The sequence below is a fragment of the Cydia pomonella genome, chromosome 17, assembly GCF_033807575.1.
Source record: "Cydia pomonella isolate Wapato2018A chromosome 17, ilCydPomo1, whole genome shotgun sequence".
NCBI lineage: Eukaryota > Metazoa > Arthropoda > Insecta > Lepidoptera > Tortricidae > Cydia > Cydia pomonella.
Genome location: NC_084719.1, coordinates 4021144 through 4039088, shown reverse-complemented (window position 1 = coordinate 4039088; position 17945 = coordinate 4021144). Strand labels below are relative to the sequence as shown.

Genomic DNA, 17945 nt, shown 5'->3' with positions numbered 1-17945 from the left:
ATAGAAAAGCTACGTTAGAACCTAAATCTGCAACCAAAAAAATCATCTCGCAAAAGCGCAAAACGGAACGCTTAATATTCAGCTCCTACAACCATCCAATTCCCGTGTCAAAAAAGAACGTACCTTTCCACGAATTTTTGCGAATTTTCCCGTTTCTCCCGTTTTTTTGACGTTTTTCATTAATTAGTAAAACCGGTCAGCTGGCAACTGTGATCGGGCAGCAATTAAAGCAGTTTTCACATTGAATGTGGATACACACGTCGGTCAGGTGTGCGAGCGAAACAACACTAGGCATGTATATAGCGATATCCCGCTCGCACACTAGAGCTGAGCGATGTGGCGATGAATCCATATTTGTGTCATAGACGCCTAAGAGCGTTAACACATTGTAGCCTTGGAGACAAGTAGCTGCTATAGAGAGTCCTATGGCATCAAGTCTTATTTTTGGCTTAAGGTTATATTTTGAACAATATATTTAGGCGCTTTTTTTTTTAATACTACGTCGGTGGCAAACAAGCATACGGCCCGCCTGATGGTAAGCAGTCTCCGTAGCCTATGTACGCCTGCAACTCCAGAGGAGTTACATGCGCGTTGCCGACCCTAAACCCGCCCCCCCCTCGTTGAGCTCTGGCAACCTTACTTACCGGCAGGAACACAACACTATGAGTAGGGTTATTGAACCCAATGTAAGTTTACAGTTTCAGACCAATTCACTTACATGCTAGGAAAACATATATTATCAAGAATAATAAATATACATGCTAACGAATCAAAGAAAACAAGAAAATAACGAAAAAAGAATCAGACAAAATGTCAAAAATAATTCAAATTGTCATTTTACTTACACTCTAAGAAAACAAGAAAATAAAATCAGGAGTATGATAAAACAATATAAATAAAATAAATTAAATATCAAAACAGATTACATAATTACCTACAATGTCAGGCAATGAATTTTATGAAAATTTAAAAATATTCTAGCAATTTTGCACAAGTGTGCTAAACGATCGGTGCATGTCAGCGTCATCGTGCCGAGGGAGCATCAAATGAAATTTTCAAATTTTTACTTCTTGTGGTCTTATCCGTCATCCGATATCGGACAGTATGAAAACGCTCTTAGGAGAGGTTCAAGCGTTTGGTTATTTGGTCGTGTTATGTTACTATCGATGCGACGTACATACCTACGCGAATTCTGCAATCTAATTTCCAGGTTTCCAGTGTGTTAATCAGTAGATTACGATACAAGTGCGAAAACTAAGAAATACGAAACGACGAAAAATTAAAACCTGACCGAAGGGAGTGTTTTAAATCGACACGAGTTGCGAATTACCTTTTCACACATGTATCGTAGAACGTTTTACAGTACATTTGGCCCTTTAAAATTTCGACTTAGTTACGTAATGTGCTACGTAATTATACGTAATTATCGCACTAGTGCGGTAAAGTAGCACCATATTATGTACTTTAATAGTACTTACATTACGTTACAAGTGCGAAAAATAGGAAATTTGAAACGAGTTGCGATAAATTAAAACACGACCAAAGGGAGATAATTAAATCGACACGAGTTGCGAATTACCTATACATACGCACATGTATCGTATAACGTTTTATATACAATACATAAGGCCCTTTAAATTTTCCGCATAGTGACGTAATACGCTAATTATCGCACTAGTGCGCTAAAGTAGTACTATATGTACTGTAAAATAGGTATTACGAAACTAGTTAGAGCAAACATTATCTTCTACCCTTAGTTTGAGCATAACTTTATTTCCGAATAATATCTGATGATATAAATTCACGAACTTTGCCTCAGTTTCAAATTCAGAGCTCGTTTGCAATGGAGATTCCGCAATATCAATATAAAATTAAATAGATTAAATCTCTTCGCAAACATGATTTATTTAAGTGCTCCGCGGAGCCATTTATCTTCATTCGTACCCATTACTTTGAGTATACCGTGTGGAGAACGTTTTGTTATATGATATACTTTACTGACCCAGAAAATACATCTTACATATTTATCTACATTTTTAATTAAGTTCATTTTACAGCGTAAGAGGGGAGAGATTTTTGCGATCCCAGCGAAATATCGGAATCTTGTCTATGAAATTCCATTTCGGGATAAACCGTTTTCCACTAACTAAATCTAAACAAATCACTTTGATTTTTATGTCGATCGCTTCAGCATAATATATGCTAGGTTTATAAGTTTCGCTTTTAATTATTATTTTTTTGTTTTGCTAATTCTAAACAGAGGCGGCGTTAGGCGTGGGCGACGTGGGCCACCGCTTACGGCCTCGCGCCTCAAATAAGTACATATATCTCGGACACAACGTTAAAATGTTCGTTATTTCTTGCGGCACCAGAGGGCCTCGCTTTTTTTTTATACTACGTCGGTGGCAAGCAAGCAAAAACGGCCCGCCTGATGGTAAGCAGTCTCCGTAGCCTATGTGCGCCTGCAACTCCAGAGGAGTTACATGCGCGTTGCCGACCCTAAAGTCCTCGCTAAGAGTACCTTGCCCACATAAAATTTTGTTCTTACCCCGCCACTGATTCTAAATTCTATAAAGCTAGTTTTGCATTGTCTCAATAACATACTAAAAAATCATGGAGAATTGAAAATATTTAGTAAGTAAGTAAGTAAGTAAGTAAATATTCTTTATTGCACCAACAATTATACATTTTACATACATGTAAAACTACAAATGAATTTTAAAGGAAAATAGAACCAGGTAACAACAGGCGGTCTTATCGCTAAAAAGCGATCTCTTCCACACAACCTTTAGGTAGCAGGAAATTTCGAACTCATACAAAAGTCAACAAGTAGTGCAAGGAGCTAAATATGGAGACTATTAAATACAAACACACATACTACTTATATAAGTATTAAAGTATTTAGAAGTGGAAAAACGTTTTCTCTTTTTGTGTGGAAGATCTCGTGGTACTTCTCTCTTAACTCACGTGTTTTAGTGACTCGTGCGATATATTTCGGAGAACCTTGGTCTCCTTTTTCAAGCACTAAACAGTCGAGTAGCATTCACGATGGCCGCACTTCGCGTACTGCTAAATTCGATTATTCATTTAATCTTTATTGCACTATATATAACAGTACAGATGGCGGACCTAATGCCTTCAAGCATTTTCTACCAGTCAACCAATTATGTGAGCATAAGTAAAGGATGTGAGTCACTCTAGAATGATCTGGGTCCAAGCCAAGGCGTCCGACACTTCGTTGTCGCATGACTTGATCACCGATCACTCATCTAGAAAGTCCTCGGCTCGGACCTGGACCGTTGTAACGTGAGTCGTTCTTAAACCTGTTGTGAAAGGAGTTCATGTGTAGGGTTTTAGATAATTACTAATGTAATCAGATTCATATTTAAAAAAATATGTAGCCCAAGTTTTACGAAAAACTTCAGTCTTTCTTCTTAACCAATCCAATCAATAACCAACCTTACATTGTTGCAGGACGGCACATTCTCCCTCGCAGACTTCACAGACGCCTACCAAGAGAACGAGGTCCAACGCGTCATCAGGGCCTACGAAAACTCGATCTCCATCGACATACACTGCTCTACCAGCGGTGGTGGGGAGTGGAGCAAACTCCCAGATATGCCATTCGTGAAACATTGCAAGATTAGGGTCAACCCTACGGATATACTCGATTCTGGCTCGCAAGCCATTAATGACTTTGTCGGTGAGTATTAAGAATATATTTCTGAATAATTACATAAGAAAACTTGCATGCGCTCTTGAGATCTTCATCTGCATTGACATACCAAGGTGTGGGGAGCAAAGCAAACTCCCAGACATGTCATTTGTGATATATTGCAAGATTAGGGTGAACCCTACGGATATAATCGATTCTGGCTCGCAAGCTATTAAGGGATTTATCAATGAGTGTTTAGATTATATTTTTGAATAATTCTGTACTAGGTATGAAGGCCTATGAAACCTTATTTATCAGTATTTTTACTTTTAGCTTACCAGTAACTACAGTTTTCAAGAAGAAAACAAAGTGTCCCAATAAAATGTAAATTTTGTTATTCATTTCACATTCATTTTGTATGGATCGTCACAAAACTGGCACCCAAAATTAGTATTAAAAACTGGAGACACTTTTTTCTTTGTTTCCATCAGTAGTCCTCGTGTTTTTGAGTCGAAATAACCCGTTTTTCTGAAATATCTTATACATAACTATTCTTCTGTGTTTTACTAGGAAGAGTGAGAATTAGAACAAAACTTTGTCAGATACCTATTGCAAGATTAGATATAACCCTTCGGAAACTCTAAGGCTTTGGCTATTAAGAAACATGTGGGCGAGTGCTAACTTTTTTGGCATATTATCTTAGTTTTGAAACTGAAACTGGGCAGTCATAACAAAATTAAAAAAAAAAACGATCATCTACATCTAGAAATTTCTTTTGCAATAATTTTAAATCAGTCAAAATGAACATTATAATTATTGATACCATTTTTACCGCTGCTGAAATTCCGTCGTCGTTTAAAATCGTCCGCTGTATGATCAATTATTCATGCTTGGATATAGGCCGAATATTTCAATTAAAGATGAAAATCGATTGCAGGCGATCATTCGAATAGACGGGAGACTGATTCTGATTTAATATTTTGTTAAGGTTTTGATCTTGTTTTGATACAACCTTAGTAATTGTTCACGCCAAGGAGGCCAATTCAAACGTACATTTTGACATCAAATTTATGGATAGAGGATGTATTCAGTTATCATTTGCACGTCCATTTTTTTCGTACTTGTCTATACAAGTATGTATTGGAGTGAGGCAGACGCACTGGTGAACGATAACACAATAACATCACTTACATATCATTTCGATGTCTAATTGATAACATGAACTTGGAAAAAAATGCAAAAATTTACGAAAAAAATAATTTTATATCAACGAAACTATTAACCTCGTACACATAAAACTCCCAACGGAATAGATTGTCATTTTTATAAACATTGGCATTCACTACTAAGCGGTTGCCCTATCGATATCATAAAACATCAAGAAGCGACATTCGACCTTTAAGAATCTCAACTAGATTTTATATGGATTTGACAATAGGCAGTTGATTTCTCACACAGGTATTCCTTCTATATTAAGATTGATGTGATATCCGACGTATAGCCTGTGATAAAATCATTTATTTACATAATAAATGTATATAGAGGTACAAAAACTTAACTAAAATATTAAGAAGGCCCTTGAGGCATTGTACCAAGGATGCTGGCGGCATTTCCTCGTATCGCAATGCTATAATTAAATTAATTTTAAATTACTTAGCCAACTAGTAATTAAAGTTTAATTAGATTTATGTTTAATAATCTTACACATTTTACTAATTTTAGTACTAACTTTTATTTGATTGATGATCAATGAAATACGACAGTGCTTTAACCAAAAAACAGAAAAAGAAATATTGGTGTCCAAATAGAGGTTTTTTTACCATTACTATGAAAGACAAAAATCAAATAACTTGAAAACCTCTCAATATAATTCCTCAGTTAACTGGAGCAAAATAAATAGATTACAACCTTAAAAGCACAACAAGTAATGTCAAATCAATATAATAAAATGCGATTTCCAAAGTACGAATACCGCTCGCCCTAGTTTCGTGAATGATTGACAGTCAAATCCAATAGCGATCCCATCAGATTTTTTATCGGATTGTGATACGCTTACGATTTTCGCGACGCGTGTGGAATTGGCGGAAATTGGTTACACGTTACAAATGCTTTTGTAGAATATATATAGACGTTTACTTTATGGGAAAATGATACAGAAAACGAATACACTGAAATACATTCAGTTTTGCGATACTTTCGGACCGTTACAATCTTAAAAAAAAAACAGCTTATGCCCATCATAAAGGCTAGCAATTATATGCATTGGCAACACTTCTGGTGTTGCAGATATCCATGTGGTAATTGCTTAACATCAGGCAATGTTTACTTACAATATCATTTAAAAATCCTCTTTCTTGGATCTGCAGATGTCTTGTCATATCACAATAATCCCTCTGATACTAAATTACTGGAGAGCGTTTGATGCAAGTGTCGGCCCGATTCGAAGAATGATTAAGGCACGTTTAAGATCTTGGAAAGATCCTTAAAAGATCGATAACTAAACGACATGTCAAAATTGACGTTTATTTCGATTCCGCTGTGATACCAATAAGATCTATGTACGATATTTCTAACGTCAAAGTAACATTGGTTGCCCGAATCGAGCTGCTTCTGTCAATTATACGACATAGAAACGATATCTAAATGAGAACTTCGGCCCCATTCGAAGAATGATTAAGACACGTTTAAGATCTTGGAAAGAATCTTAAAATATCGATAACTAAACGACATGTCACAATTGACGTTTATTTCGATTCCGCTGTGATCCCAATAAGATCTGTCTACGATATTTCTAACGTCAAAGTGATATTGGTTGCCCGAATCGAGCTGCTTCTGTCAATTATACGACATAGAACCGATATCTAAATGAGAACTTATCTAAACCAGAACTTATCGTTATCGTATCTCATTATTCGAATCGGGCCGTCTGTTAATACGTTGTAGGTTGTGCACTAACGAGCCCTCTTGTGCACAGTTGTAGGGTAACAGCACATTTAAGACAGAACAGGACTTTGCGAAAATCTTACTCTGTCAGAAAATCTCGAAATAGACCAATTTTAACGTAACGTAACGTAAAGTAAAATAGCAGTTTTCTTTTCTTTTACGAGTGTACTATATTTTACACTAGATAAAATCATGTCACAAATTATTTTAAGTGTGATATCAAATTTCCAAAATTAAGTTTTACTCGTATAGATGCTCATCATATACAGCGTTGTGAATAGCATATAAAAGATATACCTGCCGATAATTTCCCCGTGAACGAAACTCCGCAACATGTCCCAAACAAACACTACACGCCCGCAAAACTTCGCCTAAAATTGCTCGCAACTCGCGGCCTCAAATTATTCCAACTTTGCAGACTCACAATTCGCTCATCAACATGTCTCGCACAATTTGCAGCCTTGTTACCCTACTGCTACGAAGTTACGCGCTACGAACGTTGCTACGGCATAGCACAGCGTAAATGTAGTTTACAATGTCGTGTTCTACGAAAAGAGACTTTATATAGTTGTATTATGGTTTGTTTTAAACAAATGCATACGTTGTTATTAGTTTCAATGGCTTCCATTGAAATGCCAGAGTGAAATGCCGTTTGCATATGTCATTTCAATTAGAATTACTTGCTACATGCGTTTTATATGATTAGTAGAATTAGAGCGCATATTCGATCTGTTGAGCGAAAACGATTAAGTGGTTTATTCGATTTTTAGCATACGAGTAAAGCGCCCGCGATGAAAAAAACCCGCCTAGTAGTAGTGGGTCTTTGTCAGTGTGAGAATGTGTAAAATAAAAATGTGGAGAATAATAAACTTTTCTAATTTCCTTTAATTACATGATGGTCAATCATGGAACCGCAAAAAGACACAATTCTGAAGTACTAGGTACATAAAGTTATTGTACTAGGAAGGTCTGGATTATTCTTATTTCAAATATATTCACGGATGCCTTTATTATATGACTAAAATTGTTAAACTTTGATGCCAAATATCTCGAAGACAGTGAACTTTGAAGTAAATATGGTATACTATATTGCTTACAGTCGTTGCTGTTAATATGATGAGCTACAAAAAACATTAGAAAACTAAGGGATTCCGATCGAAAGTCATCGGCGTTAGGGACCCCCTTAAATCGGTGCAAAGTCATCTGGTTAACTGGTTTAGCTTAGACGGACTCTATTATTATTAGCAACATAGTGATTAGAATGAAATGTATGAAAATATGAAAATTCGTCATATTGTGTCCTTATTTGTAAACAATTTGGTTGTGCTCAGAAAAAAATAATTAATCAAACGTATTCTAAATTGCAACAAAAATAATATTGGTTGAAGAATCGCTGATGCCTATTAATTCGGTAATATTGATTGTATTCAAAGAAAGATAAGAATTTTTGTCAAGTCCTAACGCCGATACAACTGAAATAACTATCCTTTTGCCCGTAACACCCCTATGGTATTCCGCGAATAAGCGTTTTTATAAATTCCTGGCATCTATAAGTCAAATACTTAACGAACAACAACGTATATAGAAGTGGTCATGTCGCTAAGACGCATAGTTTCCGAGACATAACCGGAAAACCGAAAAATGAGACCTTCAAGCCCCCCTCTCCTCCGAGCTCAAGGGCTACGGCCGGAGACTTTTGATATGTTGACCTCCTAACTAGTCCAAACAAGTTACGAAGTCAAAAATTGTGTTCCAAGCATTTCCCTCTATAACTTTTTTTGAGCATTCGTTGCCTGGCCTACATGACAGAACTCGGAGTTAATAAGTAATTTAGCCCGCAACTAGTTACAAGATGGAGGCGCATAATGCACGAGCCTACCAACTATAGTTTGTAAACTAGTTTAGAAGTTACGATACGGGAATAATGGAGTTAAACATTCACACTGAGACTGTTCATAACTGTGAGACGGTACCATTATCTTTGTAAAGGTTATAGTATTCTTCGAAGTTTCTTTCCCTCATTGAACAGGAATACTGGAAATAAATATTAGTCACATGTGCTTGGCTTGGCCCATACCAATAGTATCAAGGTTTTTTGTTTGTGGGTTTCTAATGGCTTAAGAGGCTGTCAAAACCCAATGTCCTTGAAATTGATGTTACTTAAACAGTTATTTAAGAAAGACTATTTGTTTTAGTCAAGTAAGAAAAATATATGTTCATATTAATTATATTTCAAAGACCTTGGTTGTACTCGATACATGATTGAACGAAATCGGCTCGATAGAAAATAATTGAAAAGATTGGTCTTAAAATCACAATTAAACGGTTTTATGTCTTTATTGTTTTGACTTATGGGTCTGCAATTAAAATCACAATTTCAAAACATTTATATCTAAACCGTGGTTGAGTAAAATATTACACTAATAATCCACTTTTTTTTATTTAAATATTTTTCTTGTTATTCCCTTGCCCAGGCCCAGTAACATGCGTCAGTGCTATCTCATTTACTCCGATACAAATAGACAGTGTGCGCGCTTTAGGTATTGACAGCCTCTTAACTTATATTATTAGCTAAGAATGTTAGAAATGGTATCGATTGGGATCAAAATATGTTTTTAATTAATGATTGTGACGCTGATTGTAGGTACATTTTCCCAAAATCTGTGAATGCTATTAATCATTCATTGTAAAATAAGGGAACGTCTCCTAACATAATTGTCTCAAGTACTCAAAGGTTGACTGCAAGAGATCCCTTATAGGGATAAGTTCGCCTTGTGCCAACATATTTTTTTATTGTATCTTTACCTGTCCCTTATGTACAATAAAGTGTTTACATACATAATGTTCGTGTAGCAGCACGGAATCAAGTAACTGCCCTTAGAATCATTTTTAAATGATCCAAACTGTATAAAATTTTGTGTAAGATAGTATTTACTTACATTCGTATGTTATTCTATCTTTAATAAAAACAAATGTGGCAAGCAAAATATTTCAAAATTGTTCTCAAAACCGGCCTGAATACAAACATCAAATTGTAATATGAAAATTACAACAGAACGTTAATAAGAAGATTAAAACTTCCAAAGCGATCGCAAACTTGTACATTCCAGGCCGCCGGCAAGTGCGTAATTTCCCCTTTAGCATGTATTTATGCATAACACGAGTGTAAGGAATTTTCGGGTGTTACACGTAAATTGCTCACATTGTGCTGTATGAGTTATAGGCTTGTTTAATTTACTTGACGGCCGTAATACAAGGGATTCTCATTTCGTGTATTGAACGACGTCGTAGCTAATTTAAGCGGTATTATAAATGTACATTATTGTGTCACAAAATAAATTTATTTTATTAGTATAATAATGGTAATTAACTAACAATTCGTAAACTGTATTGCAAATACCTTATGCTTAGCAACAGACAGCTTAGTAATAGGGTTCGTAATGGCACCCATTTATGTACGAATCTCAAGAAGGAACCGACTTCATATTTGTATGAAATATATATCAACAGAGTATGTTTAACTAGGTGATTGAAATAAGAAAGAGCTATTAAAGTCTAATAAAATAATAATTGAATTTTATTTATAATTTAAATATTTAACTACCTACTTAGAAGCAAATGCTTAGGATGTTAATTTTAGGATGAAATTATGGACTGAATGAGTATGACTAAAAGGTTAATGTTAATATTGACTCCATGGCTCTCTATATAATCTTATTGTGTTATGAAAATTCCGAAGCACATTGAAGAGTTTCCTCATTTTCCCCCAAGATCTTATTATCAAATACTCTAAACTGGATATATGCCCTTTCAAACAAAACAGATTTCCCAAATCGGTCAAGCCGTCTTAGAAAAATCGGGGAACATACGTACAAGAAAAAGATCTCGACGAATGGACAAATCCCTCTTTCCTTTCGCAACCATTTTATAAAGTCCAACTACGTATAAGTTGGGGCATGCTTCAATAAAGCTAGTTATTCAGTAACTAAGCCCCAAGTTGCCTATTCAGAGCTATTGTAAAGCCTTTTCACAGCGAAGTTGACTGAGACTTGAGTTGCACCTTGAATTTTTGAACGATCGGCATAAAAATGATTTTGTTCTCGAAGGCTGATATACGGAATTCAGTTACTGAGCCTTCAGTGTCTGTCAGCTTGTGTCTTTTGTGAACTCGCTCACATTTGAGCAGTTTTTGTTTAATATTCTTTTTTTTTTAAATAGCCTATTTTGTGTCCCACTGCTGGGCAAAGGCCTCCCCTTTTTTCCGCCACTCATCACGGTTTGAAGTATGTTCCCGCCAGTCTCTGCAAAAAGCGTCGAGGTCATCCCGCCATCTCTTTTTTGGTATGCCTCTGCAATAATATTCTATAAGTATCCTAATTTAATCTTGCTGGTTTTTGAAAATTTTTCTTCTCTTACACTTCAGGGACTTCAATTCATCAGTTTCACCTCATTCATTTTGTTTTGAGTTATTTTCCTTTATACGTAGAGCCTATAGACATTCAATAAAAAAGCGTACTCGTACCTTAAAGGCCGGCAACGCATTCGTAACCCAGATGGGAACACCAGAGGGACGAGACAATAAATGCTCACCTATAGGCAATTCATGTTCTTGTTTGCCTCCTATATCATAAAGAAAACTTCGTCAAAGCTCCTCTTCATACTAACCTATCGCATCTTGTAGGTATAAATCCGATAAAAACGACAACGATGCCTGACATAAGGACTAATAATTTAAAATAAACTTGTGAGCCTTTTCCCCCATCGCAATAAAGCCATAAGCTCTTACTAATACATCCAAACCGAAGCCATCTAACGCCTCGCCCAAAGAATTACACGACCAAATACACCACTATATCGCTAAATAACTAATACCTTTTCCAATATCCACTCTCCACACAGGATGCGATTCGCTCGTCGCTCGGATGTTTGAGCGGACAACGCTATGCGTGTATTATAGCGACATCCCGCTCGCACATTGGAGCGACGTGAGAATGCCATCCAGTGTGTAACCGCCTAAGAAAGAAGCCGCTCTTTCCAATACGATCGCTGGCGTAGGGATTTGAACTCTAAGAATGTGTAAATGTACTGAGACCGTGTGGTAATCGTTTGGATAGGGTAAAAGCGCCTTCAATGGCCATTTATTATGAGGCGGAGTAAACAGCTGTATGTGGACACCTGGGGTATTTCCAATAAGGACGGGTAATTTCTTTGGTATTTATAGAAAGCTGGCGTTAGGAGTTAATTGCTTAGGTTTCTGCGATTCGTTCTACTGGCTTGATTATTTGGTGAAATCGAGTATGTACTTTAAATGAATTTGCATTAGTCACTTCTAAACTTATTACTAAATAAATTATTGATACATCAATAGAAATTCCTTTAAATTGTCACTACGTTACCGAGTAATGTTATAGGTATCTAAACAATAATTAAGGCATGACTGATTATCATCAAAACAGAACCCCTAGTGTAAATTTATTCGATAGCAACTGATGACATTTCGTACATAATGATCCCACCAAAAATATTTCCATGTAAAATGTTGCCAAGACGAAACCATGAAGCTCGCACTGTCAAAAAGTTATCAGATCTCATGTAGAGCCAAGCTTCTAGCTTTACAAGCCCTAACTTCACAAACTCTACACGTTAGTCCAAATATGTGGCTTGGTCGTTTCCCTATCGTCACATTTCACGTAACAATTGTACATTCTGAACCCCTAGTGTAAATTTATTCGATAGCGTGACGTGACGTACGCGTTTGCGTTATGCCTCATTTTGTATGGGATTTAGAAACAGCGCGCCAAGCGGGACGTTTTGGAGACTCAAAATTCCATACAAAATGAGACTTAACGCAAACGCGTACGTCACGTTTCGCTATCGAATAAATGTACACTAGGGGTACAGTTTGATAAATGACACGTTTTTACAAGTTTTTATTTAACTTGCTGTTAGCGTGGGTCAAATCTTGAAAGCTAAATTTGACCCACTTCCCGATTTCCGATTGAGATGAAATTTTTCATACATATGTAAATCGGATGACAATGCAATAATAATATGATGACATGGAGCTGATCTGATAATGGAAACAGGAGGACATGGGTACTCTGTGATAAAACAAAACAAACTAATTGTGTTAGGGGTTGTTAGAATTGTCTCGATGAGTATTAGTTGCCTGTAGAAGAAAAAGTACAGTCAATGATTAAGGCTTGTACCAAAAATTGAATTTTTGCCAAAAACTTATTGGAAATTAATATCAAACCATTCTTCTTTAATTTGGAACTAAGTATGCAAAGTTAATATGATTTACATTTCAATTTTGATATATGAGATTGGTTTAAATAGGAACGTAAGCTAAGAATATTCAGAAAATCTGCAAATTGTTTTATAAAATGCTGATGGTGATGTAACAAAAAACTGGCGTTTTAACAAGAAATTAAAAGAATTTATTTTATATTTCGTTTGTTTTTTGTTTTCCATTTCCGTAAGTTACTCGTAGTCCGTTCCTATAATAGGTTAACTTATTTTTACCTCATTATTCAATGTGCCTTCAAGTGTACAAATATTGCAAATCCCACAATCTATAGACAACTTTACATTGTTCGTAGTAAAGTTCAGTTTTATATGTCACGCACGACTTCTTAAATGTCGAGTTAGTAGGGCAGAAAATTCCGGAATGAACACTGATTCATCCCAATGAATCTAGGGTTGCTAAAATTAAGAGCTTAAATGCCATCCTGGATAGTGTCTATATTAAGAATCATGAAAATTGTGTATCTAAGGTATAAGAATCAAACAGCTGCTGCCAGTACCCCTAGTGTAAATTTGATCGACATCATAACGTGACGAACGCGTTTGCGTTAAGTCTCATTTTGTATAGGATTTTGAGTTTCCAAAACGTCCCGCTTGGCGCGCTCTTTCTAAATCCAATACAAAATGAGACTAAACGCAAACGCGTACGTCACGTTTCGAAATCGAATTTTTATTTACTGACCTTCTGAGTAATAGTCATAAGCAGAGATCGGCGGGGGTGAGCTGTTTTCAGTTTTTGCATAACATGGACATACAGTGGATGTAGAGAGATCTTTATCTATATACAAATAAACCTCATATAAAACTCAAGGCGAAATAAACTAAAAATTGAAAATATAGAAAAAACTTATAGTTATTTATTACAATAGCACAGAAAATCAAATGTACAGTAATTAAAAAAAGCTTAGCACTAGTTTGTAATGAATTTTAATTTTAATTTAATCATTACAGTCTTGTCTTCGTTTAATATTTATATATGGATACTCCATATCCATATTAACATCTACAAGACACAGCTACATGACATTAATGACGTAAAAACAGCTCACCCCCGCCGATCTCTGGTCATAAGTTAAGTTTCGTGTAATGAAAAGCCAAATTTTTGTCCTTACACTATGAAATGAAAAACCGGTGAAGTGCGGCCAAATCGTAAGTCACGCAATTTGTATCATGTGTCACAGACGACTGCCAAAAGTCACAGATGAACATTATGTTTAAAATAACGATTATGTGACTTATAAGCGTTTTCAGCGTAATAAGTATGACAATTCATGACACTTTGTACCAGTGATAGTTATCGGTTTTGCTAATTACTAAAATTAGGATAGATACTAAAACTACTAACTGAACTTCCAAGTTAGAGGTCATGGGAAACCATGCTGGAATTAAGCCTAGTTTCTATACGGTAATATTTATATATTTAGCTTCATCGAAAAGCAACCAGCAAATGTGTTATTTTTTTGTACCAAGTTCCAACAAACTCATTCGTGAAAGCCAAAGAACTCGATTCTGATTTAACAATTAGGATTTTGAATTGGTTTTGCACTACCTTGATGATCGTCTTGGTGATTAGCATCACGAGCAGTTTCACTTCATTCGCATGCACCTATCAGCTTGAGCGATTTTGTAAGTCGTGTCAAAATAAGATCTAAACCATATCAGGTTGTTAAATCTTAGTCAAGCTCTGGGCTTAAACTAGATAGTTCGCGTCATCCACGATGATACGTAGATTTGTCAAATCTAACCTGTAATAACATGTCAATACGAGTCAAGGCATACGTCTTCGTGAATGGCACGATCTAAGCGGTACAACTTACCTAGCTCCTACTCCTGGTCGCTGGCGTATAGAATAATTAAAATATATAACAATAAAAGCTTACTGAAAATTTCTAAAGAAACCTGCCTGCCATTTTATTAAAAATACATTTTTAATTCAAACTCGTTTCAAAACGTTCTCATTATGCAGAACATTTTAACTCGCCGGCAAATGCATTTCATTCGGAAAAGCAAGCAAGTGCGAAGTGTTTATGGGCTTTTATTTTTTATTTAAAAGCTTGAAACTAATTTAGCCTTGCCGCCGGCTACATTGTATATTTATGACTTATCTACATAGTTTATTACTGGACCTGTCAAAATAGACCTTTAAATTATTACTAGGTATTCTCGTTAGTTTCCCATTTTTCCCCAAAAAAAGTTTTTTTAACTCCGTCAATCAAAATACGAGTGATGGTTTTGAACGCCTTTTGGTATTTAACGCTACAGACTTTCATAAAGACTTTCATAACGCGTACGTCACGTCACGCTATCGAATAAATTTACACTAGGGGTTCAGAATGTACAATTGTTACGTGAAATGTGACGATAGCATCGACCAAGCCACATATTTGGACTAACGTGTAGAGTTTGTGAAGTTAGGGCTTGTAAAGCTAGAAGCTTGGCTCTACATGAGATCTGATAACTTTTTGACAGTGCGAGCTTCATGGTTTCGTCTTGGCAACATTTTACATGAAAATATTTTTGGTGGGATCATTATGAACGAAATGTCATCAGTTGCTCCTTGGTGAAAGAAAACAGGCATCATACATAAATAGCTCAAATTCTTTTGTGAAAAAAAAAACAACTGAAAATTGTGGGATTAAAATTTTCGCGTCTGATTGTATTCCAGAGCTTGAGAGACCTTGACTTACTAAAATGAAATATTCCAAAAAAAACAATGATTTTTCTTTTTCTAACATAGTCTTTCTATTCCAGCATACCTGGAGCCCTACATCACCCCAGCGAGTCTGGAGCGCCTGCTGGAGGCCTCCGACGTGGTGGGCAACATCCGCTTCAGCCATCCTACTCTATACGTGTTCCCTGGCGGACAGGGAGACGCCGCGCTCTTCGGGATTAACGGCTTCAACATGCTTGGTGAGTGAAGTCTCCAGCATACCTATAGCCCTACTCCAGCGAGCCTGGAGGGCCTGCTGGAGACCCCGGACGTGAAGGGGAACATCCGCTTCAGCCACCCCACTCTTTACGAGTGGGCGAGCGACGTGTTCCCTGATGGGCAGGAAGACGCCGCGCTCTTCGGGATCAACGGATTCAACTAAGATTCAACGGTAAGTGAGATCATTATTTTAGACGCCTTCAAAATTTTGGAGGGGGAGGTTCTAAATTTGTCAGGATCTGTTTTTTTATGTATGTTATTGAATTTTGTGAAGACTAGTCCGATTCTTTTGCGTTGTAATGCATCTAGTTCAGATGTGATGATGGTGTCTTGGGAAAATGGACGATAATTTAGACACTTCTATGAGTGTGTGGAACTGTTGCTGATGACCATAAAGTGATTGGATTTTAAATCATTTAGCGAAGTCAGTTTTTTATTGCTAAAGTTTATTTAATATAGGACTTTGATGAGTTATCTATGAAGACGTGCTAAAGTAAAAGATGTGCATCTGTCCTCAGCAAGCTTAAAGTATTGTGACCAGTTATGTCAACAAATCTAAAGAAAGTAGACAACCTTTTGAGCTTCAAATTACTTGCGTTAACTGAATATTAGGCAAGTCCAGATAACGATCTACGATATCGTTTAAACCTAAGCGAAAAAACTTTGTTCCCTTCTGACCTTAAGTCAATTTGGCCAAATTGGCAAGTTAAATGCACGCGTGTGGAATACCGATCTACTTACTGCGTACCGTATAGTGTGAGCGTCAGAATAGAAGTGTGAGTGCGAGTTATTGTGGTCCCTAAAGTTGTACCAATAGGTATCGGGTGATTCCCTAAATCCTTTAGGTTAAAAGTTTTTTGAACAAATCCCAATTTCTTTCATCCACCTTTAGTGAGTCTTTCTATGACTTATACTATAGCAATTACAAAACCACTTTCAGAACAATAAAAGGAGCCTAGACTTAAATAGTTAGGTAAAGAATTCGGTCTTTTATTGCTGCTACCATCGAATAAAACAACTATTACCAGAGATTTCACGAACGACCAAACTTTTAGGAAACATGAAATTACCGCTTCATTTTGCCTCGGGCCGTCGATTTGCGATTTACGATCTCCTTCGCACTTTATGAGTGTGAGCGGAACAAATTGACCGTATCCCCAATAGACTGATTGTTATTGAGAACATTCTTGAACCTTTTTTGTAGGCATTAGAGATTTTTCCGCTTCGATTCGAATTAGAACAATTTGTGGGTTTTGGAAACACGCCAATGAGAATGTCGACTCGCTTTTATTGACCTGATAAGTGCGTAATGTTATTCTGATGCCTACCCATTTATTTCCTAGGTTAATTGCTTAGGTATTTTCCAAGAATGCCTAACCCAAGGGGAATATTATTCAAGTGGATCGTAATATATCGCTATAATTTAGTCTGTATTACTTATTAGTTTGTATGTATATGAGAATTCTTATGACCACTTAATAAGCATATATGACACATTAGTTTACAGGTGATCAGTAATAGTGGTACTTTAACGATTAATTAAATTATTAATTAACTGTTGTTACAAATGCCCTCTCGAGGAAAAGGGCCTATAATATTTTGGCTGTCGTTGCCGATGATTATCCACTATTCGTTATATTTTAAAATATTTAAAGTTCTTCTCTTCTAAGTTCTTTATCAATTCTGTTTGGTTTTTTTTTTCATAATGGCGGTACCATGGGGGTACCACAAGGTCTACAGCTCACAAAGCCACTAGTTTAATCAGTGCCTAACCCATTAACAGCATGTACAGTCGTCAACACAACCGCGTAAGCACAGATCTCGGAAACGGCCTTGCCTCCACTTGGCCCGCTGCCAGCGAATATTGCCTCTAGTGATATATCTTTTTTCTCATCTCAGTGATTAACTCGATGGCTGGATTTATGTCAGTACTAAGTTTTTAGGGCTCGGTTGAGATTGATATCTAAACTGTTTGATAACTAGGAGCTTGGATGGTATTTCATGATAGTTGCAGTATATTGTACCCAGCGAAAGTTTCGGTTTCAGCATAAAATCTAAAATTATGTTTAGGCCGAAGGTTCGGCTTTGCCGAAAAAACTGAAGAACGTTTCG

General features: G+C 36.4%; 1 protein-coding gene across 5 annotated transcripts in view; it reads left to right on the top strand.

The window, feature by feature from the left end:
- LOC133527248 (microtubule-associated protein futsch-like) overlaps positions 1-17945 on the top strand; it is a 286179-nt gene that overhangs the window by 215045 nt on the left and 53189 nt on the right. For all 5 annotated transcript variants that reach the window (XM_061864160.1, XM_061864161.1, XM_061864164.1 and 2 more), the window contains 2 exons: positions 3475-3703; positions 15656-15814. In XM_061864160.1, coding sequence (XP_061720144.1) covers positions 3475-3703; positions 15656-15814 — 388 coding nt within the window. The remainder of the gene's footprint in view (positions 1-3474; positions 3704-15655; positions 15815-17945) is intronic.